General features: G+C 40.5%; 1 protein-coding gene across 1 annotated transcript in view; it reads right to left on the reverse strand.

The window, feature by feature from the left end:
• Positions 1–1750: 1750 nt before the first annotated feature.
• Positions 1751–25194, reverse strand: part of LOC128643899 (protein moonraker-like) — a 77959-nt gene continuing 54515 nt past the window's right edge. Inside the window, exons 4-9 of the mRNA XM_053696672.1 lie at positions 17720–17877; positions 17505–17633; positions 17211–17300; positions 15770–15824; positions 2691–2834; positions 1751–1885 (exon numbers count right to left, since the gene is read on the reverse strand). Coding sequence (XP_053552647.1) covers positions 1751–1885; positions 2691–2834; positions 15770–15824; positions 17211–17300; positions 17505–17633; positions 17720–17877 — 711 coding nt within the window. The remainder of the gene's footprint in view (positions 1886–2690; positions 2835–15769; positions 15825–17210; positions 17301–17504; positions 17634–17719; positions 17878–25194) is intronic.

Here is a 25194-nt window from a genome sequence, read left to right on the forward strand (position 1 = left end):
AGCATGAGTTGAGAACAAAAATGTATATACATACTTATTCTTTTCAAGCTGTTCTTAATTGAGCCAGTTTAGATCTTTATTAAAAACTTGTTGTACAATACATTAATTTGCTTATAATCTAGCTGCTTGAACTCCCTCTCTGTACCCAATGTTATTCTGTCATTAGTTTAGCCTAACATACTTAATTCAACAGGACAATAAGGGGTTAATTTTTGTTTTTAATTGATGTATGTTGTTCCTTTAAATAGGAGTAACGGTGGCAGCAATCAGATAGCAGTGAACAAGTGTGCTGAGGACACACGAAACATGTCTGCTGTGCTGCACTGTTACCCCTTTTGTCAGTGTATGCTGTTTTGAGCTACGGCTCTACTTGTTTTTAGTGTTACACAATAAAGCCTTTTTACTTTTACAACTTTATTTATGCTGTCCCCTTTCATTCATTGGATTAAGTAGGTTTGTAGCCCTGTAGCCGTTTTTTCCTATTGCACTTTGTACTTTCATCACGCCTGGACAGAGGTGTGTCGGCTGGGCTCCCTACTTCCGGATTTTCTACACAGTCTGCACGGAGGAGCGGAACGGACGTGACACACTGTTACCTCTCAGACACGCTGAAGTGACGCTGCTCAGTGAAAGGACCCCGGACCCTCGCAGGAACGGTAAGCGCCACACTAGTGGAACTTTCCACTTGACCATGAACCTAACCTCATAAGTTTGACAGTCTGCCGAAACAGCAGAAGTAAATCCCAGAACCACCAAAGACCTGACAATACCAGTAGAAAAAAGGAAAAGAAAAAAACCTTTTCCGTTAGTCCTACTATCTTCATACTGCCAGACCAAATCCAGCAAGGTATCATCCTTGGAAGGAAAAACCAGAAGCGTGCAATAGAAGAAACCTAAACATTGATGCTGCCACTGTAAATGTTCTCTTGCATTTCCCCTGTATGTAAGGAAAAACAGATAAAACTGAAGATATCGCAAAAGATACTTGAGTTGCAAATTTGTAAGCAAATCCAAGAGAAAGAGAGGAACTGCAGGGCACTGCATATGACGCCATAGAGGCTAGGGACAATTAAAGTCTGCAGCATTGCCTGAACAGCATCCTCCTGGGAGACATGAGACTCAGAAGAAAATAACTTTTATAATTCACCCACCAGTAAAGAGAGCCCTGAAAAGCATATTCAGGTAGCACTAATAAAATATACAATTATATTTAAAAATTGTAGAATATCATAAAAAATATATAAGGGACAAGAAAAATTCCTTTTCTCAGGAACAGATTCCTGATCAGAACTTAATCCTTGCTTTAGGAAGAAAAGAATCCACCCTAGTTGTTAATTAAAAACACACAACCGTCGCAGACTTGAACCTCAGGTTCTGGGTTATCAGGTTAGTTATCTAACCACTGTGCTATATAATCCACCCACTAACTACTGGGAGATATCTAAAAAAAAAATATTTTATTTTTCTCTTTCTTTCTTCTTTAAAAACTTAGTGCAATCAAAACAAAAAATGGACCAATCTATAATACATTAGTGTTACACTACTTAAGCATGTGTGACTAACTCTAAACATCTGGATAACTTGAGGCCATTGCCCTGGTTCAGGACATAGAGCAATATCTGCACAAGTAACCCGCGTCTAGTCTGACTCTGCAACCGAGGCGACTCAGACACTAAAACAAAATATCGTCGCTTCGATCAAAACTGAAGCCAAGGGGGGGGGGGGGGCTACCTGAAAATCAGAGCGCTTTCTATAGGAAAAGCCCAAAATGGTGCCGCTCCTCTTTGTAGGAAAAAGAAGACGGAGACATACTGAGAACGGCATGAAGATCAAGCGTGCAAAAATCGCACTTCATTCTGCCGTTACTAAAGAGCATTTTCTCTGCCTAAGAAAATAAGTGGGTTTCAAATACACTGCGCTGTGTCTCAAGGAGAAACAGGAAAACTCTAAGCTACAAAGGTTCTATGCTATATACTTGTTCAGGCATAGAATCAGCCTCATAACAATGGCGCCGGTTCATTTGCAAAAGTGTCCTACAAGCTTAACAGAGTATACTTAAAGATTGAGGATGCCGATCCTTAAAGGGACCTGTGTAAAAAGACAGAGTAAACTTACTCAGGCTTTCTATACCAGGGCAGCAACATGTTTAGGAAAATGCAGGAAAGGCTCCTTTACAAGTTCCTAACTGCTTTAACCTCTTAAGGACATATGACAGAATTTTTCCGTCATAAAACAATTGAGCACACTGAAAGCTGTGTCCTTAAAGGGTTAAAGACACCTCAGCCCTGCTAAAAAGACTAACGTGGAGTACAGCTATAACCAAGTTGTGATGGAAAACCAGAACAATCTTGCCCAGTCCTCAAAATAAAAAAAAAATCTTGATAGAAGAAACAATCCGGACACCTAATTACTTCACCTCCTCCTTGCACTAGAGGCAAAGAGAATGACTGGGGGATTGTGGGTAGGAAGTGATATTTAACAGCTTTGCTGTGGTGCTCTTTGCCTCCTCCTGCTGGCCAGGAGTGATATTCCCAACAGTAATTGATGATGATCCGTGGACTCACCGTGTCATTAGAAAGAAATGTTATACTTGTCCCTTTAAGGTCAGGATACGAAGTACCTTGGATGCTGCTCCCTGTATTTGTCACTCTTTCTAAAAGCAGTTCCAACACTACATTTCAGTAACTTACTTCCATTTCTTCCATTCTTTGGATCATAGACTCCAAATTATAATCTTGCAGAGATATTTCTGAATATTTATCTGGACTCCCTGGATCAAGGTTAACCAAACTGTTTGCTGCCTTCAACGATGAAGAGTCTACCTGTTTAGAAGCCTGCACAAGTTTTAATATTTTTCAATAAAAAAAATCTAATTATATTACTAAAAAAACACAAAAAAAAACCACATGTATAATGTTAATTCACACACTTGGGAAATAAAAACAAAATAAAAAAGTAAAACATTTGTGAAACAGGATAGTTTTTCATATTTGAGCATTACAGTTTTTTTCACAGGATCATTTAAAAACAATATTTGGGTATAAACGTTAAGTGTATACACAAATATATTTTAGTGGTCTTGCCCGGCTTTTATAAGCTTGAACTAAGCATTATCTGTATTTTTTATTACAGCTTCTAAATTTCTCTAACCTAGGTCTTATTTTTTAGTTGCTTTGTTGCATAAGTGAATACAATCTTTTTTTTTTTTCACCAGATACATTTTTTAAGTAATTGTATTTTATAAATTATACATTCAGCAATAAAACAAAATAACATGTAAAAAAGATTGTATTCACTTATGCAACAAAGCAACTAAAACATAAGAACTAAACACCACCACCATATGGTAATGGGAGAAGGTATATAATAGACCTAGATTAAAGAAATTTAGAAGCTGTAATACAAAATACAGATAATGCTTAGTTCAAGCTTATAAAAGCTGGGCAAGTCCACTAAAATATATTTGTGTATACACTTAACGTTTATACCCAAATATTGTTTTTAAATGATCCTGTCTTTATAAAAGACTATCAAACTCTGTATCAGTAACCACTTCTCAGATGATATTTAAGAAAATAAAATCATGAGCCTTGAGACATCAATGTTAATGGAGCTTGTGCGGAAACCAGGCTGCCAAGGCCACCCCCTCTCCTATTTGTATTATTGTGTTTCCCACCAGTTCCCATTTTGTTAGTTACGATTGGACTTTGCCCTGAAAGAGGTAACTGCTACCACGCATGGCCCTACCCGACTTGCCGAGGCCCAGCCGGAATCTTATGCAACTACTCGCCGGCTGGGCTCACTAAAGATCCCAGCTGAACTTTAACCTAGGTCGCTCCAGAAACACTTTTCCCCAGAGCTCCGCTCTTCTGGAGACTTTTCATACCTTTAATGGGCATGGGTTGTGGTGATTGCTAAGAGGGAGCTCACTCAGGAATTTGGGGTTTGGACACCTCTTTACCTCATACTGGTCCTGAGTACCCTTTGCCCGCATGCTGCTCCGGCTCTCGTATGGTACCCTGGAACAGCCGCAGCTCCCTCGAGATCACCCCGAAACTATAACCTAGCTATTGTAGGGATCTCCTATTGCCCTATGGAGGCGCGGTGATCTCTTGATCAGATAAGGCTCTTATCAGATGGCAATTGTGTAAATAAGCTGTGTGTTTGTCCCAATAAAATCTGTTCGTGTTTTCTGGTTATTAGGGTGGGCTACTTGCTATAATCACTTTCTCGCTATACAGCTACAGGTTCCAGGGTAAAGAAGGATCGTTTGGCGGAGATATCCAGTCAGGGTATCCAGAGTCTTTACAGACCTATTGTGTGATCCTAAGCCTGGCACACGTTTAGTAGCAGTTACATAGAGAATCTGTTACACATTTATCTGGAAGAGAGTTAGGATCAGATTCTCTAAAGTTCTCTAGTCTGGTAAGATCCTATAAGATGCCTCATCAGTATTACACGGCCCCTCAGGGTTTGTTTAAAGGCAATTTTTACATTGGGATCTGTGTATCTCATTAAGGAGAGTTCACCAATATTCTTGAGAAAGAGAGTCACTTACTTTATTATACAGTGCACAATAAAATAAACTTATGATTTCTCTCCATGCCAAAGAGTTTTTGAGAACTGTGGCCCCAGTGAAGTACACAGAGGTAATGGACGTGCAGTGAGCCTGCTGTTTGAACACAGTTATTAGTCACATGTTTTAGAGGGATGTGGCGATCATCTTGCAAACTCAAACTAGTTAAATAAGAGGGATTCCGTTTGGAAGTTTGTGGTGTCTTTTCACTTAAAGGGTCAGTATTACTCCTTGTAATTACAAAACACATCAGTTGCCTTGCTATAGAATAACATACCAGCCATACATTGTGTTTACTGTAATTGTTTTTCAAAACCAAACTCCCCCCACCACTTGCCTAATTAGAAGGAGCTAATCTGAGCTTGAGTCTGCAGCTGACAAGGCTAGCCATGGTCATAAGGATAGTATTAAGTGCATTGTTGTACAATTCTTTTCTGTTAAAGCCAACTAGGGAAACATTTGTAGAAGGGTTAGACTTGAGAAATCTGCAAAGTGCTTTTTCAGTTCTGACAATTGGAAAACTAAACCATTTTCAGAACTAAATGACATGAAATGGGGCAAATAAATAATGAAAGTGTTACTATAAGTAGCTTAATCTTTTATATTAAAATCTCAAGGTGTTTTCTGTACTTTGAAGGGGCATTCCAGTGAAAACTGAAATGCACATAAGTGCATTTCAATTTTGAATGTAAAATATTATTAACTAGTCGATAAGCCTCCCAGAGGGCAGTCTAATTATTTTTTAAACTACAGATGTAGAAACAACCTATTTTGTAACTCTTCTTTTATATAAATATTTAAGCTACAGGTGTAGAAATACTATAATTATAATGGACTACTGTCTTAAATATTGCAATAAACATAATTAAACTAATAACCCCTAAACCGCAAAACCTCCACATCTCAATAAACCTATTTACCCTATTAACCCCTAAACCGCAAAACTCCCACATCGCAATAAACCTAATTAACGTATTAACCCCTTAAACCGCCAAAACCCACAATGCAAATAACTATTTAAATATCTAAGCACCCTAACCTAACACCCCCTTAAATTAACCCTAATTACCTAAACTAATAAATTATAAAGTTACAAAAAATAAATAATTACTAAGTTTACAAAAAATAAAAAAAGGCTAACATTACAGAAAATAAATGAAATTACCAAATTTTACAAAATTAAACCTAATCCCTAAAATAAAAACACCCCTACTCTAAGAATAAACTACCAGTAGCCCTTAAAAGGGTTTTTTTGCAGGGCATTGCCCCAAGATAATCAGCTCTTTTACAAAAAATACATAAAGTCCCCCCTAACAGTAAAACCCCCCACTCACCAAACCCCCCAAAATAAAAGAACCTAACACTAAAAAAACCTAAACTACCTATTGCCCTGAAAAGGGCATTTAGCTCTTTTACTGCCCATCCCTAATCTAAATAAAACAACCCCCCTCCCAAAAAAAAAAAACCTTAAAAAAACCTAAGTCTAACCCCCAGGTTGCTACTCACCGTTCCTGAAGTCCGGCGGAGAAGGTCCTGTTCCAGGCGGTGAAGTCTTCTTCCAAGCGGCGACCTCTTCTTTCTTCTTCCATGAACATCCGAGCTGAAGACCGGCGACCCTGGAACTGAAGACAGGCGACCGCAGAGCCATGAAGTATGGAGGATCCTCTTTGTACGATCTCCGCCGTACACTGAATAGTGAATTCAAGGTACGCGATTAAAGATGGCGTCCCTTGAAGTCCTATTGGCTGATTTGATTCTTCAAATTAAAATCAGCCAATAGGATGAGAGCTACTGAAATCCTATTGGCTGATTTAAACAGGTAGGTTTAATTTTGTAAAATTTGGTAATTTGATTTTTTATTTTCTGTAAACTTTTTTTTTTTAGAATTTATTAGTTTAGGTAATTTGGGTTCATTTAAGGGGGGTGTTAGGTTAGGGTACTTAGTTATTTAAATAGTTATTTGCGTTGTGGTTTTGGCGGTTTAAGGGGTTAATAAGTTAATTAGGTTTATTGCGATGTGGGAGTTTTGCGGTTTAGGGGTTAATAGGGTAAATAGGTTTATTGCGATGTAAGGGTTTTGCGGTTTAGGGGTTAATAGGATAATTAGGTTTATTGCGATGTGGGGGTTTTGCAGTTTAGAAATTAATAGGGTAATTAGGTGTATATAACGATGTGGGTGGTTGACAGTTAAGTGATTAAGAGATTAATTACTTTATTATTTAGCGATGTGGGGGTTTGCGGTGTATTTGTTAATACGTCGTGTAGGAGGTTGTTTTTTTTGTTATATTTCATTCGGACGTGTTTTTTTTTTTTTAATACTTGATGCGGGCGGTTAGTTTTTTGTTTTTTTTTAATACTTGATGCGGGCAGTTAGTTTTTGCTTTTGTAAAGCTCTGTTTGCCTTTGCTGCATCCACCGGGATTTCGAAAATAGTCTGGTGGTGAAAGAATCCACCTTCGCTGCATCCCGGTGAATTCCAAAAACGGCAGGGTGGATTCTTCGTTGCATCCAGGTGAATTATTTTATCCTCGCGCTGCCAAAATTCCATTGAGGATGCATGCGCAACTGCTGACGGCGACTGACATTACAAGACGCAATTATAGTATAGATATACACATTTATTAGCAAAAATGCTTCTAGGAAAAGCTATCACTGCTTTCTGTGTGAGATTTTACAGTATTATGTAAATTAAGATATCTCAAAGCAATACAAAGTAAATCCTGCTGCATGAGTAGGCACACGGTTTAGAATGCTAGTACATGCAGAATATCTAGAAATGCTTCACAAGCATCTGCACAGCAAAAACTATCACTAACAAAAAGTAAAAGAGCTTTTAATAGAAGCGTTTTGCTCATACAAGAATATTGTAAAAATGATTCTATTCAAAACTGAAAAACTTTAACATAACCTGCAAGACACTAAGAAAAAGCAGGCAGTTTGTGTTAGTTGAGTATGTTGACAAAACTGGACACACAGAGAGTGAACGAGTAAATGATACTAGTAACGAACATGTATTTCTGTCTGTCTGTATAAGGAAGGGGTCAGAAGAATCGCTAAATTTTATCTTGGATGTAATGAACCGAAATTAAGCCAATTTGACATTTACTTCTGAAGTTAGTAGGACCAAGATTGATTTTCTGGAAGTATCTCTTTACATTACACAAAACAAGAATAGAATCCAAAACCTTTTTTAAAAAAGTAGACTGCAACAATGGCATCCACTACAAGTCGCCATATAGAAAGGTGGAAAACAAACATCCCGAAAGGCCAGATACAAAGAATACGCAGTAACTGTAGTGAGGTTGATGACTATCATGAACAAGCATTAGTACTTACAGTAGAGATAGATTCTTATATTGAGTTTATGATGAATCTCTTATCAATGATGCCATAAGAGAAGTGAGTGAATTATATAGAAGTCAATTACTCACATACAAAACCAAGCCTGAAAGATCAAGCAGCGCAATGGAGGAGAAATTAGAGGTCTCCTTTATTACAGAGTATAGTACAAATAACAACTTTGTAAAAAGATTGATTTATAAGCACTGGCACTTTCTACGCAACAATAGTGTTTTGGTTGATAAAATAAGTGAAAAAGCCAAATTTACTTTCAGGAAAACCAAAAATCTTAAAAACATCTTAGCACCATGTAAATTACCTACAACGGGTGTTAACAGTAAACAGGTTGATTTAGTAGGTGCCAAGCTATCTAGTTACTATCCGTGTATATCTTGTAAGGCCTGTAAATTTGGCAAAAAAGTAAAAAAAGTAAAATCACGTGAATGGACAAGAATATATCATTAAGGAAACAATCAGATGTTGTGACCCAGGCGTCATTTTCATGATAGAATGTGGATGTCTACAGTACATTGGCCAAACTTCACAACCCCTTAGGGACCGAATTAGAGATAATTTACTACAGATAAAGGACTCTAAGGATGACTTTCCAATTTACAGACATTTTAAAGAGAAACATAAAAATAGCACTAGAGATATGTGGTTTTGTGGCCTCCAGAGAATAACTTAATATTGGAGAGGAGGAAACTATGAAAAAAAGACTCCTCACTACAGAGTCCAAATGGATTTTCCAGATGGATACAGTTACACCTAGAGGCCTAAATGCGGGACTCTTAAACAAAGATTTACATTGACTCCCAAAATATTTAGAAAGGTTTTATAAATCTCTCTATTATAAGTTTTTTTTAAAGTTTATTAGATTTTACGTTTAGTTTTATTCTTGTATTAAAGGGCCACTAAACCCAAAATCTTTCTTTCATGATTCAGATAGAGAATACAAATTTAAACAACATTACAATTTACTTCTATTATTTATTTTGCTTAATTTTTTAGATATCCTTAGTTGAAGAAAAAGCAATGCACATGGGTGAGCCAATCACACAAGGCTTCTATGTGCAGCAACCAATCAGCAGCTACTGAGCATATCTAGATATGCTTTTCAGCAAAGAATATCAAGAGAATAAAACAAATGAGATAATAGAAATAAATTAGAAAGATGTTTAAAATTGCATTCTGTTTCTAAATCATGAAAGAAAAAATGTGGGTTTCATGTCCCTTTAAGATTTTAGATATGTACCATTATTTTTTAAACTGTGGTTTTACTCACCGGATGGTTAATTAAGAGATTTTTTGTTTAAAAATTCTATGTAATTTTATTTAACTTTATATGCGCGATTCACTAGTGGTCTTATTTTTAGCATTTTTTCCACAATGTTTTGTCGATGTACAATAAGTTTTTGTTCAAACTACTTTTATCTCTATGTTTATAATCTATGTTAATTGATCACTTATACTGCGTAGTTCACTTTTAAATATGATAGTTAGCTTTGTGATGTTGTAAGCATTAGCTTGCTCATATAATTGTATATCAAATAGGGTGAAAATAACTACACACTTTCTATTCACTTATTTTACGATTGAGCTTTGAGCTTGATGTTGAAATCATCAGTTTTCTCATATAGTGTGGATAACATCCATCTTTTCTATATATAAAAACATTTTTACAGTAGCACTTTACATCCTATATTATAAAAGGCCAAGTGTGTCTGAAGCCGTCATGCGCAGTAGAGACTGCGCGCGGACAAACACACCTGGCCTTAATCATTGTCGGCTTGGAGAGGTGAGTGACAGCTGTGAGATAGAGCGCGAGGTACACAGCATACAAGCAGCTGTGAGATAGGGAGCGCAAGGTACACAAACAGCTGTGAGGTCTGGGGAGCGCAAGGTAAGCTGATTGAAACAGCCTGTGGCAAGAGATATGGAGCGCGAGCTACTCAACAGCTGTGAGGTCTGCCGCGTGAGAAGCGGCCAAGCGCTCCCCAGACCTCACAGCGGTTTGTGGCCGACGGGCAGGGGTCGTCGCGATGGGGCGTGGCCGGGCGGGGTCCCGCGATGTGAAGACAGACCCGGAGAGGAAGCAGAAGAGGGGGGGGAGAAGGGCCAAAGAGGGGGGGGAGAAGGGCCAAAGAGGGGGGGAGAGAGAGAGCCAAAGAGGAAAGAGAGCCAAAGAGGAGAGAGAGCCAAAGAGGAGAGAGCCAAAGAGGAAAGAGAAAGAGGAGAGAGAGCCAAAGAGGGAGGAGAGAGAGCCAAAGAGGGGGGAGAGAGAGCCAAAGAGGGGGGAGAGAGAGCCAAAGAGGGGGGAGAGAGAGCCAAAGAGGGGGGAGAGAGAGCCAAAGAGGGGGGGGAGAGAGAGCCAAAGAGGGGGGGGAGAGAGCCAAAGAGGGGGGGAGAGAGCCAAAGAGGAGGGGAGAGAGCCAAAGAGGGGGGGGGAGAGAGCCAAAGAGGGGGGGGAGAGTCAAAGAGGGGGGAGAGTCAAAGAGGGGGGAGAGAGAGAGCCAAAGAGGGGGGGAGAGTCAAAGAGGGGGGAGAGTCAAAGAGGGGGGAGAGAGAGAGCCAAAGAGGAAAAAGAGCCAAAAAGGAGAGAGAGTCAAAGAGGGGGGAGAGTCAAAGAGGGGGGAGAGAGAGAGCCAAAGAGGAAAAAGAGCCAAAAAGGAGAGAGAGCCAAAGAGGGGGGAGAGAGAGCCAAAGAGGGGGGAAAGAGAGCCAAAGAGGGGGGGGTGAGAGCCAAAGAGGGGGGGGGGAGAGAGCCAAAGAGGGGGGGGGGGAGAGAGCCAAAGAGGGGGGGGGGAGAGAGCCAAAGAGGGGGGGGGAGAGCCAAAGGGGGGGGAGAGAGAGAGCCAAAGAGGAAAGAGAGCCAAAGAGGGGGGGAGAGAGCCAAAGAGGGGGGGAGAGAGAGCCAAAGAGGGGGGGGGGGAGAGAGAGCCAAAGAGGGGGGGGGGGGGGAGAGCCAAAGAGGGGGGGGGAGCCAAAGAGGGGGGGAGAGCGCCAAAGAGGGGGGAGATAACAAAAGAGGGGGGAGATAACAAAAGAGGGGGGAGATAACAAAAGAGGGGGGAGAGAACAAAAGAAAGGGGAGAGAGCCAAAGAGGGGAGAGAGAGAGCAAAAGAGGGGGGGGGAGAGCCAAAGAAGGGGGGGGGAGAGCCAAAGAGGGGGGGGGGAGAGCCAAAGAGGGGGGGGGGAGAGCCAAAGGGGAGGGAGAGAGAGAGCCAAAGAGGAGAGAGAGCAAAAGAGGGGAGAGAGCCAAAGAGGGGGGGAGAGAGAGTCAAAGAGGGGGGGAGAGCCAAAGAGGGAGGGGAGAGCCAAAGAGGGGGGGAGAGAGCCAAAGAGGGGGGGGGGACAAAAGAGGGGGGGAGAGAGAGCAAAAGAAAGGAGGGAGAGAGCCAAAGAGCGGAGAGAGAGAGCAAAAAAGGGGAGAGAGAGAGCAAAAGAGGGGAGAGAGAGAGAGCGAGCAAAGGAGAGGGGGGGAGAGAAAGCAAAAGAGAGGAAGGAGAGAGCAAGGGGTGGGACCGCTGTACTGCAAAAAAATGGCCCGTGTACACGGGCTTTAGTACTAGTAGAATATATTCCAGTAGGGAATTAATGCACATAATTATATATTTATTAATTTATAAATATACAATTGTCACTTAGATGATTCACTAAATTGTATACAGCTAGAATAATTAAATACATTATGATAGAGAATACACTTATGTCACTTAGAACATTTCAAGTGTACTTGTATATATCATCTATTTCTGTTGAATGTTCAATTTTTGGTCAAGTTTAGTTAACTGTGCATTTACATGTAGGCAACTACAAGTTCCATGATGCATTCCACTAACCGGTAATGACGTTTTCCCGGGGAACAGAAGTGACGTCATTAGACGCCGCCCGGAACCGGAAGTGACATCATTAGATGCTGCCCGGAACCGGAAGTGAAACAGCATTTTATACATTTTGACGCCAAAAGAAGAGAGACAGATTAGGAGACAGGGGCTATAAAAGGGCCCCACCAGATGGTCAGAGCCTTGAGAAAGACCAATATAGGTCAAAACACGTATGCTGTTTGAACAACTGGTGAGTACTTTTATCCCCAGTATTATATTATATACCTACAATGTACCATTATTTTTTAAACTGTGGTTTTACTCACCGGATGGTTAATTAAGAGATTTTTTGTTTAAAAATTCTATGTAATTTTATTTAACTTTATATGCGCGATTCACTAGTGGTCTTATTTTTAGCATTTTTTCCACAATGTTTTGTCGATGTACAATAAGTTTTTGTTCAAACTACTTTTATCTCTATGTTTATAATCTATGTTAATTGATCACTTATACTGCGTAGTTCACTTTTAAATATGATAGTTAGCTTTGTGATGTTGTAAGCATTAGCTTGCTCATATAATTGTATATCAAATAGGGTGAAAATAACTACACACTTTCTATTCACTTATTTTACGATTGAGCTTTGAGCTTGATGTTGCAATCATCAGTTTTCTCATATAGTGTGGATAACATCCATCTTTTCTATATATAAAAACATTTTTACAGTAGCACTTTACATCCTATATTATAAAAGGCCAAGTGTGTCTGAAGCCGTCATGCGCAGTAGAGACTGCGCGCGGACAAACACACCTGGCCTTAATCATTGTCGGCTTGGAGAGGTGAGTGACAGCTGTGAGATAGAGCGCGAGGTACACAGCATACAAGCAGCTGTGAGATAGGGAGCGCAAGGTACACAAACAGCTGTGAGGTCTGGGGAGCGCAAGGTAAGCTGATTGAAACAGCCTGTGGCAAGAGATATGGAGCGCGAGCTACTCAACAGCTGTGAGGTCTGCCGCGTGAGAAGCGGCCACGCGCTCCCCAGACCTCACAGCGGTTTGTGGCCGACGGGCAGGGGTCGTCGCGATGGGGCGTGGCCGGGCGGGGTCCCGCGATGTGAAGACAGACCCGGAGAGGAAGCAGAAGAGGGGGGGGAGAAAGGCCAAAGAGGGGGGGAAGGGCCAAAGAGGGGGGAGAGAGAGAGCCAAAGAGGAGAGAGAGCCAAAGAGGAGAGAGCCAAAGAGGAAAGAGAAAGAGGAGAGAGAGCCAAAGAGGGGGGGAGAGAGAGCCAAAGAGGGGGGAGAGAGAGCCAAAGAGGGGGGAGAGAGAGCCAAAGAGGGGGGAGAGAGAGCCAAAGAGGGGGGAGAGAGAGCCAAAGAGGGGGGAGAGAGAGCCAAAGAGGGGGGGGAGAGAGCCAAAGAGGGGGGGAGAGAGCCAAAGAGGGGGGGAGAGAGCCAAAGAGGAGGGGAGAGAGCCAAAGAGGGGGGGGAGAGAGCCAAAGGGGGGGGGAGTCAAAGAGGGGGGAGAGAGAGAGCCAAAGAGGAAAAAGAGCCAAAAAGGAGAGAGAGCCAAAGAGGGGGGGGGGGGAGAGAGAGCCAAAGAGGGGGGAAAGAGAGCCAAAGAGGGGGGGGGGAGAGCCAAAGAGGGGGGGGAGCCAAAGACGGGGGGGAGAGAGCCAAAGAGGGGGGGGGGAGAGAGCCAAAGAGGGGGGGGGGGAGAGAGCCAAAGAGGGGGGGGGAGAGCCAAAGGGGGGGGAGAGAGAGAGCCAAAGAGGAAAGAGAGCCAAAGAGGGGAGAGAGACAAAGAGGGGGGGAGAGAGAGACAAAGAGGGGGGAGAGAGAGACAAAGAGGGGGGGAGAGAGCCAAAGAGGGGGGGAGAGAGCCAAAGAGGGGGGGGAGAGAGCCAAAGAGGGGGGGAGAGAGCCAAAGAGGGGGGGAGAGAGAGCCAAAGAGGGGGGGGGGGGAGAGAGAGCCAAAGAGGGGGGGGAGAGAGAGCCAAAGAGGGGGGGGGGGGGGGAGAGCCAAAGAGGGGGGGGGGAGCCAAAGAGGGGGGGAGAGCGCCAAAGAGGGGGGAGATAACAAAAGAGGGGGGAGATAACAAAAGAGGGGGGAGAGAACAAAAGAAAGGGGAGAGAGCCAAAGAGGGGAGAGAGAGAGCAAAAGAGGGGGGGGAGAGAGCCAAAGAGGGGGGGGGGCAGAGAGCCAAAGAGGGGGGGGGAGAGCCAAAGGGGGGGGAGAGAGAGAGCCAAAGAGGAAAGAGAGCCAAAGAGGGGAGAGAGCCAAAGAGGGGGGGAGAGAGAGACAAAGAGGGGGGAGAGAGAGCCAAAGAGGGGGGGAGAGAGCCAAAGAGGGGGGGAGAGAGAGCCAAAGAGGGGGGGGGGGGAGAGAGCCAAAGAGGGGGGGGGGAGCCAAAGAGGGGGGGGGGAGCCAAAGAGGGGGGGGAGAGCGCCAAAGAGGGGGGAGATAACAAAAGAGGGGGGAGATAACAAAAGAGGGGGGAGAGAACAAAAGAAAGGGGAGAGAGCCAAAGAGGGGAGAGAGAGAGCAAAAGAGGGGGGGGGGAGAGCCAAAGAGGGGGGGGGGAGAGCCAAAGAGGGGGGGGGAGAGCCAAAGAGGGGGGGGGGAGAGCCAAAGGGGGGGAGCCAAAGGGGAGGGGAGAGCCAAAGAGGGGGGAGAGAGAGAGCCAAAGAGGAGAGAGAGCAAAAGAGGGGAGAGAGCCAAAGAGGGGGGGAGAGAGAGTCAAAGAGGGGGGGAGAGCCAAAGAGGGAGGGGAGAGCCAAAGAGGGGGGGGAGAGAGCCAAAGAGGGGGGGGGGGACAAAAGAGGGGGGGGAGAGAGAGCAAAAGAAAGGAGGGAGAGAGCCAAAGAGCGGAGAGAGAGAGCAAAAGAGGGGAGAGAGAGAGCAAAAGAGGGGAGAGAGAGAGAGCGAGCAAAGGAGAGGGGGGGAGAGAAAGCAAAAGAGAGGGGGGAGAGAGCAAGGGGTGGGACCGCTGTACTGCAAAAAAATGGCCCGTGTACACGGGCTTTAGTACTAGTAGAATATATTCCAGTAGGGAATTAATGCACATAATTATATATTTATTAATTTATAAATATACAATTGTCACTTAGATGATTCACTAAATTGTATACAGCTAGAATAATTAAATACATTATGATAGAGAATACACTTATGTCACTTAGAACATTTCAAGTGTACTTGTATATATCATCTATTTCTGTTGAATGTTCAATTTTTGGTCAAGTTTAGTTAACTGTGCATTTACATGTAGGCAACTAGAAGTTCCATGATGCATTCCACTAACCGGTAATGACGTTTTCCCGGGGAACAGAAGTGACGTCATTAGACGCCGCCCGGAACCGGAAGTGACATCATTAGATGCTGCCCGGAACCGGAAGTGAAACAGCATTTTATACATTTTGACGCCAAAAGAAGAGAGACAGATTAGGAGACAGGGGCTATAAAAGGGCCCCACCAGATGGTCAGAGCCTTGAGAAAGACCAATATAGGTCAAAACACGTATGCTGTTTGAACAACTGGTGAGTACTTTTATCCCCAGTATTATATTATATACCTACAAGGTTGCACTATTTTGTGTTTTGTTGCTTTTTTCCATTTAGAGAGAAGATTTTTTGGACCTATCTCCACTGAATTTTATCGTCTATGGATTTTTGGGATATCAACTTTTCTCCATGAATTTTTCCCTGTGTTACTAGGAATATTCTTTGAACTTTTAGTGATGACAAAATACTATTTATTTCCTGGTATACCAGAGGTACCCCCTAGATCACTTACAAATGTAATGTACCCCTATTGTACTTGTTTGTGTATGCAAAGCATCCCAGTAATGTTTTAAACTATGTATAACGCTGAGTTATCTGCTGGCGCTTTACAAATAACTGATGCTAAAAAAATATTTTGGAATATAAGATGCATGTAATTTTAATTTACATTTTTCTCAATAAAAAAGTGAGCTTTTTATGCCAGAAAATATTGCAAACAGACGAAAACAATTAAAAAAAGAATTACCTGATTTGTGGGAACATATCCTATTGGTAATCTGTAGAGAGGTTGTACCTCTTCCCTAAAATGGTAAAATAACAAGTGCATATTAAAGATATGATCGCACTGATATAGTGTTGGCTCTGTGTGAATTTAATAAAACTATGATGTAAGTGCCCAAGGTGACATCACTTTTGTTTATGAAAATGCAGTTATATATTCAATACAATGCATTATTTTAGAGTTGTTGTTTTTTTACTTTACTTAAGATATACACCAGTGGTACTTTATTGTATTGTGTATATGTATTACCTATATTCGCCCTACAATGCCTCACAGGGGTGTCATTGTTTCTTTATTAACACAGCTGACATTGTTATATTACCTTTTTTATCCTTTAGTGTTTTTTACTACGTTGTTATATATTTAATAAAATAGGGATTTGAACTACAGATGTATGTTATTCTCGTACCTCACTCTTCTTAACTCCTCAAAACTATTTTTGAACCATAATATCAATTAATCACCTATGACATCCCACCACTAACACTAGAAGACACAAATGATAATCTCAAAAGACCACAAATACTAAAGACCAGCCTGACAAAGTAAAAAAAAATATCTAAAACCAGCTCCTTAGACCGTTATAACTGTCCTCTCATCATTCTCTCTCACTACAACCTCTCGATTCTAGTCTACTTATTCCACTACACTTGCACCCAATCTAGCACCTATCTTCTGGCACATTTCCATCACACGGCATAAAAGTTACACCTTTTCTATATAACAACCAATTTCAACTTAAAGTGATGGTAAATGCAAGCGTTTAAAAAAAAAATATAGGATTTACCATCACTAAAAATAAACTGAAGTTTCAGTCATCAGTTACTAAAAAAAGGGTGCTAAACTCACTCTTGTCTGTGCCGCAGTAGATCGCTAAACTCAGTGCCTCTGGCCACCAACGGCACAGCGTCCTTTACTAATGAGGTGACGTTTCCACTTCTAAACCAATAGCCGTGCTAGGATGTCAGATGGTTCAGAGGTGGAAACATCACCTCAATGAAGAAGAGCGCTGTAATGTTGGCGGCCGGAGCCGCTGACTTTAGCAAAAAAGCTTGGATTTACCATTACTTTAAGAGGAAATTTATTAAGATAGGAACATTCTTCATATATATATTTCTCAAATTCAGATTGATATTCAATTACTCATACTAGATTTATTTACAAATGAAATGTATGATGGCTATACTAGTCATGCTTCCATTTCCCATCTTCAAAATTGGACTCCTTCTAAAAGCCCCTTCCTGGGCTTAATAAGGGAAAAACTAGAATAATCTACTATTGGAAAGATAATCTTTTTTTGCCCTATGACAAGGAGTAACTCATATGCAACTGCCGAGTGACCAAAAAATAAAAACAATATAGAGAAAGCCAGAGACTTAAACATTAAACAAGTATTAAAGCCTACCTAAGAGTTCGCAGATGTGAAATTTCCTCCCTGTACAGCTTGTCTAACTCTTGCATTCTTTTTGCAGTTACTGAGTCCAGCCATGCTAACCTGTAAAAAGAAACAAGACAGTCGGGCATGAAGAAACAATGGTTTTGGGATCAGTAAAAATCAACAATGGCAGAACCCATGAATGCAAAAAATATCTTCGATTTTGCAGATTATGAATAACTGTCACTGACACTTAACATGCTGCATCATCTGTGCAGACATAAGTATTTCAGTACATCCTAAAGGACTTATTAGAAGACTCACCTTACAGCTTCACTGCCAGCTGCCATTGGTAATTCCTTCTCAGGTTCTTTGAATTTGGCTTCCTCAGCATTTTCCGATTTTCTTAATGGGGATACATTTAGCCTTTTCTTTTGTATACCCAAGTTAGCCCTACAAAATGAATGACATTTCATAAAGATGTAGCCTTAGTATACAATTCTGTAGCACAAGAGGTTTATTGTTTTGCTGGTATTAACCTTTTGGGAGATGCTGGAGGTGATGTTGGGTTGGGAGGTACCCAAGGGGTCTTCTTCTCCCTTAATGGAGGTTGATTCTCTTTTAAAATGGATGCCAGTGTCTTGTCCCGAAAATGTGCTCGTCGGGTTGGCTCAGTTCTACGTGGCTGGCGAAATCCCTAACGTGAACAATAATTCACACCAAACATATAAACACAATAAGCAAGATAAACAAAAACACAAAAGATAAAAAAAGACAATGAATTGCATTAAAATTAGGTGAAAAACAGAAAACATATATAGGGGATTTAAAAGAAGTGAAAGCTTTGATCATATCACATCTCTCTATTCTAGGTTTTACATAGTAAGATCATTAAGCATTTAAACAACAATTATACTTTTTAGTTCATATACCATTTAGTTGCCTCTATTGAACAGTTTCCAGTTTATTTACATCCTTCCAGAACTGTACTTATTCTGCTGGTTATAACTTCCTTTACAACCAGACTGCCTGTTGTAATACTGCAGTGTTAATCAGACGGCTTCTGAAGTAATTCCCAAGTCCTGCTCCTCTTTTGTTGTAGTGATTAAAGTGCAATTTACTCTATAATTAGGTAAAAATATCCCAATAGAGGGATATAAAAGAGCGCTGATATTGTAAAGGAAAACAAAAAACAATTTAAAACTAGATATTGTACTTTGAATATAGTAGATCAGGTCTACCGTATTAGTCCTGTTTAATGTCCATATATTGGTGGTAAATAAGGAGTACAGATGTCCTCTTGAAAGAGATGATGATAAATCAGGCTGCTCCTCTTGATCCCAGAGAGTATGGAACAACTGTTGAAGAAGAATAGAAAGAGGGCGCCACAATAGCGTGATATCGTCTGGAATGCAGGTATAGATAAAAGTAGATATTATGCTTACCAGATGGTGTGGCACTGTACTGTGCTCAAGTCTAGCCGGTTTTCTTTGTAGCCTCTGTTTGGGCCCTGACAACAAGCCTTGGGATCATCTTTAGGGATCCAGATGTAGCTGTTAAACCAACTTCAAATAATATTTGAAGTTGTCTGTGTTGTGGTTCATATATACCCACTGAACAACACACATAAGATCACTCCTTTGCAGCACCTGAAGTCCAGACATCAGGAGATAAACACCAAGTTGCAACCAGAGCAAGTGCCTTTGGAGCCTGACTCCTACAGTGTACTAGCCACTGTTAAGTGCTAGCCTGCTCTCTTGCACTGGTCACAGTACAGTGCCACACCATCTGGTAAGCATAATATCTACTTTTATCTATACCTGCATTCCAGACGATATCACGCTATTGTGGCGCCCTCTTTCTATTCTTCTTACTCTATAATTAACCCTTGAGTTTTTGCTTCTGAATTTCATAGTTTGCACTAAATTTATTACTACTCATTTGATAAACACATCCTGGAATATTAACTCTGATGTTTGCATCATAAGCAAAAGGGATGTATAAGCCCTTTACCAACATCACTGATTAATAAGTTAAACACACCGAAATAACGAAAGGTAAACAACTAGTAACCCTCCTCCAACTGAATGATTCCATTAATAAAAAACACTCAAAAAAACTCTCCAATTAACTTCTATTACCAAATGTACCTCTCTCTCTTGATATCCTTTGTAGAAAGCTCCTTTCTATGAGAGCATCTCAGGAACCATTTGTATAACAATATTATAAACATTTTTGCAAAAAAAAGTTACAAAATAATGTGCAAGTCACATGCACTCCCCTGGACCTACCTCAATATGCTCTCATAGAAAGCAGCAACGTTTCAACAAAGGATACAAAGATAAAGAGATTAACTGTATAACAGAAGTACAAATAAAACGTTCTTTAAAACGGCATGCTCAGAATTGTGAAAGCTTAAAAATGTTGACTTCCAAGTGTCTTTAAGACAACATTCTACTAACAATTATTTTTGAGTCTAGTCTAAGACAATCTAGTTTATCAGTCTGTTTTATGTATGAGACAGTGTCATATGCTTTTCTAACATTCAATATAAGCTTTATCTATTGGTCAGCCCTGGTCTATCATTGTAGTTATACCGGTAAAGAAATCAACTAAACCAGTCAGCAAAGGTCTTCTTGTGGTCTTTGACCCTGTACGTTGTTAGACTTTATGTAAGCCACCGTTCTTGTATTTAAATAGGTTTCATCAGGCCAGTAGATACCAATCTTCCCCTCACTTTATTAAGAGGTACTACACCAGCAATTCTACAATGAATTAGAGTAACTCTTGTCAACAGAGGATCAACTCAAATCATTGGATGCATGTTATCAGGATCCACAGACATATTCACACACATGTTAATTCTGATAATGAAAATAAAACTCCATCCACTTATTAATATTATACTTTATTTATGAAGCGCCAGCATATTCCGCAGCACTGTCCATGGGTACAATTCACTAAAATAAAACAATGATATAAAACTTGTAAGAGACAGGACAAAATTTAGAGTAACCTGCTTTTCGGACCGGAAGAGGCGGAGCTGCACGGAGGATACGTGCAACGAGGGTGCTCTGGGAGAGAAGAGCACAGAACTTCATACCGCTGGCGCAGCAATTCCTTGGCGTTCCACACCGCCTGGAATACTATCGCTTGCAGGGGAAGTGTGACAAGCCATGGTTTAACAGCTACATCCGGATCCCTAAAGATGATCCCAAGGCTTGTTGTCAGGGCCCAAACAGAGGCTACAAAGAAAACCGGCTAGACTTGAGCAACCACTAAAGCTGTGAAACACAGAGGACAGGGAGCGAGGGCAAGTATAAGGCCTGCGGTCCTGAGATCCTGCTACGGTGTATCCGTGGTACCCCAGCAAACGGTCAGCTTGTCTCGGCTAGATATCTGTTAAGACACATAACCTGGATGCCTCAGTCTGTGGCTTCCCACTAGAGGCCAGTGATGGGGTATAAAAGGAATACTTATATTGGCTAGAAGCCTGTAGGGTAAGAGTACCGGGTGAAGATATTAGACTGAGAGGCTTTATTCAGACAGTGTCAAGCTATATGGTGCCCAGTTAAAAGATTAACCGCAAGTGCTGCCTCTATGGTAACAGAAGTCAGATGTTTCAACTACACTGAATATATCTACTGAACATAATCTGCAAAACTGGATTAATATAAAGCAATTTTTACATTAGAGGCCAGGAAGGGGAACATAACAGCCAGAGGCCCGAGGGGCAGGATCATTGGGAAGAATAATTACTTATAAGTTCACCTGTGGCTTTATTAAAGGCTTTGGTCAGCATATACACACAAGGTTATCCCGGGAAGTGCAGGTGTATTTCTCAATCCAAAACTAGCATCTTCTATTGTGCTACAACTCTAAACTATATACAAAGACAAAAGATTCTTAGGAAGATGTTATATCCAAAAGTTCCTTCCTCCTTAATCCAGCTGATGAAACGACACTGAGCATTTCTTACCACTACTGGACTTTTATGTTTCAAATGAATGTGGTTTCCCTTGATGGGAAGGTAGCTTATGGGGGCTCGCTCTGTTTCTAATTGATGGGTATACAGTTATCCTTGTATGCTTCTCTGAGGATTTCCCTAGATTGGAAAATCAAAACTTGACCCCAACTCTAACCTTATAATCTGGGTTGACATAGCTAAGTAAACTGCCTCAGGCAAAACAGTTGTTGCCTCTTGTTTTCATATTTGTCTTCTAACTCCAGAAGAGTATTATCTGCTTGTCTAGAGCTGAGATCTCTGTATATAATCCAAGTTGGAAATAACACATAATTATATGACACATTTGTATAGCATAAAATTCTTTAGAGTAAAATCATGAATATTCATGAAGAAGTGAATTTATAATGATTATATACTAAATTCTGTTCGATATGGGTAAATCTGTTGCATTTATCTACTGATATACAGCCTACTACTGATTGATAGATTATAGATAAGATACATTTTGATCCTTAGATTCTGTATTATCTACGGTGAAGATTTTGTATTATTAATGAAACAAATGGGTCTAATATTTTAATGAGCACTTCTTTTCACTTTTCTTAATTTCACAAAATAATGTCTCACTGAATATTGTATCTTCAAGGGGAAAAAATACAAAAGAGGTATCTATAAGGTATCTATACACTCAACACTTGCAACCTTATAAGATTTTCAAACATATTTATTATCAGCGTAACAAATTACACTTTTTCACACTTTATTGTTTTTTTTCTTTTTATGATCACGTTGCCATTGTTCTTTTTTTACACTTATGGAAAAAATTGCCACTAAAAATAGACCCACCATAATGCCAGGGAAATCTAAAGATAGAGCTAAGAGCTCCCTGGATAATAGCTCTGAAGGGCTTTTAGATGTTTCCAATACAAGTATTAACAATATTGACTCTCAAGGCATAGTGAAACAAATGGCCTACCTGATGTTGCCGCAGTTTGACCAGCTTAGACAAGATTGCGCTGTACTTTCAGTAAAAGTCAAGCAATTTAATACCAGATTGAATAAAGTGGAAAACAGAATCCTCGATTTAAAAGATACCATCTATAAACACGAACAACTATTAGACGCACAGGGAACCCAACTTAGACAAGCACAAATTAAAATTGATGAGCTTGAAGACCGATCGCGAATAAATAATCTTAGATTTATAGGTGTACTGGAAACACCTGAATATCAGGATTTGATTACATTTACCTCTTTTCAAATCCCTCAGTTATTAGGAATGTCAGATCCCCAGGTAAAGATACTTGTAGAAAGGGCACATAGGCTAGGCCCTGTAAGGGAGACCACAGAGAATACTTTCAAAGGCAGACCAATTATTGCTAAATATTTCAACTTTCAGGAGAAAGCAAATATATTTAGAAACTATAGACAAAAAAAGGCCATTAATGATAAGCTCTAATAAAATTATGATCTTTCAAGACTACTCCACTGAAACTTCTCAATGAAGGAGAATTATGGCTCCGATATGCACAAGTTTAATAAAGGCAGGCATGCAAGCTATTTTGATGTACCCAGCAAAGATAAAGATTTTTACAGCAGACACAACAACCGTGCTGAACAATGTAGAAGAAGCTAAGGCATATATGTTGAAATATCACCCAGAGTTGACCGTCTGATACCACAAGTAGAACATAAATGTTTTTAAGATTCATTAAGTACTGGTTTATTATGTATTGGTACCCTTTTTTTTCTCTTTCTATGGGATATTATGGTATCTGCAAATTGATTGTTCTCCGTTTTAATTTTTTATTTTTCTCTCTCTCGCCATCTCTCCCCTCCTGTATATATTATGATTTTAATACAATATGGAAGAACAGGTTAGGATAGCCTAATGGAACGTTGGAGGAATCACCTGCCCCTCTAAACGGAAAGACATTTAAAAACAATAAAAAAAAATACAATTTAGACATTGCACTGCTGCAGGAAACTCATTTAAAGATACAAGAGATAGATAAACTTAAGACTGGATGGGTTGGAGATGTAATAGCTACCCCATGCAAAAATAGAAAAAAACATAATTTATGTAAGAACTTACCTTATAAATTAATTTCTTTCATAGTGAGTCCTTGAGCTAGTGACGTATGGGATATACATTCCTACCAGGAGGGGCAAAGTTTCCCAAACCTCAAAATGCCTATAAATACAATTGGATTTAATTTCTCAGATGAGAAATTAAATCCAAAAATTAAATAAGTTTTCTTAAAATTAAAAAAAAATCAAACTGAGACAACTGCCTGAAGAACCTTTCTACCAAAGGCTTCCGAAGAAGCAAACACATCAAAATGGTAAAATTTTGTAAATGTATGCAAAGAAGACCAAGTGGCTGCTTTGGAAATTTGATCAACTGAAGCTTCATTCTTAAGAGCCCAAGAAGTGGCAACTGATCTAGTAGAATGTGCTGTAATTCTCTGAGGCCGAGACTGCCCCGCCTCCAAATAAGCTTTGTGAATCAAAAATCTCAACCAAGAAGCCAGAGAAATAGAAGCTTTCTGACCTTTCCTGCAGCAAGAAAAAATAACAAATAGACTAGAAGTCTTTCTGAAATCTAGTAGCCTCAACATAATATTTCAAAGCTTTTACCACATCCAAAGAATGCAAAGACCTTTCAAGAGTATTCTTAGGATTAGGACACAAATAAGGAACAACAATTTCCCTATTGATGTTGTTAGAATTCACAACTTTAGGCAAAAAATTTAGTCCGCAAAACAGCTTTATCTTGATGGAAAATCAGATACGGAGACTCACAAGAGAGAGCAGACAATTCAGAAACTCTTCTAGCAGAAGAGATAGCCAAAAGAAATAATACTTTCCAAGAAAGCAATTTAATGTCCAGAGAATGCTTAGGCTCAAAAGAAGGAGCCTGTAAAGTCTTCAAAACCAAATTGAGACTCCAAGGAGGAGAAATTGATTTAATAACAGATTTGATACGAATCAAAGCCTGAACAAAACAGTGAATGTCAGGAAGTTTAGCAATCTGTCTATGAAATAAAACAGAAAGAGCAGAAATTTGTCCTTTCAAAGTATTTGCAGACAAACCCTTATCCAAACTATCCTGAAGAAACTGTAAAATCATAGGAATTCTAAAAGAATGCCAAGAATAATCATGAGTTGAACACCATGAAATATAGGTTTTCCAAACTCGATAATACATTTTCCTTGAAACAGACTTACAAGCCTGTATCATAGTGCTAATCACTGAGTCAGAGAAACCTCTATGACTAAGCACTAAGCGTTCAATTTCCATGCCATAAAATTTAGAGATTTGAGATCCTGATGGAAAAACGGCCCCCCGAGACAGAAGGTCTGGCCTTAAAGGAAGTGGCCAAGACTGGCAACTGGACATCCTGACAAGGTCCGCATACCAAAATCTGAGAGGCCAAGCTGGTGCTATCAGAAACACATAAGATCGTTCCATTATCATCTTGGAGATCACCCTTGGAAGAAGAACCAAAGGCGGAAAAATGTAAGCAGGTTGGTAAAACCAAGGAACTGCTAGAGTATCCACCATCTCCGCCTGAGGATCCTTGGACCTGGAAAGGTATCTTGGAAGCTTCTTGTTTAGACCCGAGGCCATCAGATCTATTTCTGGAGGACCCCACATCTGTACCAATTGAAAAAACACATCTGGATGGAGAGACCACTCTCCCAGATGTAAAGTCTGACGACTGGGGTAATCTGCTTCCCAATTGTCTACTCCTGGAATATGAATCACAGAAATTTGACAAGAGTTGGATTCCGCCCAAGAAAGTATCAGATACTTCTTTCATTGCTGAAGGACAGCGAGTTCCCCCCTTGATGATTGACATATGCCACTGTAGTTACATTGTCTGTTTGAAATCGAATATAAAGTTCTCACTTCAATAGAGGCCAAGCCTGAAGAGCTCTAAAAATAGCACAGAGTTCTAAAATATTGATTGCTAACCTCGCCTCCTGAGGTTCCCAAACCCCTTGTGCTGTCAGAGACCCCCAGATAGCTCACCAACCCGA

The sequence above is a fragment of the Bombina bombina genome, unplaced genomic scaffold (assembly GCF_027579735.1).
Source record: "Bombina bombina isolate aBomBom1 unplaced genomic scaffold, aBomBom1.pri scaffold_753, whole genome shotgun sequence".
Lineage (NCBI taxonomy): Eukaryota > Metazoa > Chordata > Amphibia > Anura > Bombinatoridae > Bombina > Bombina bombina.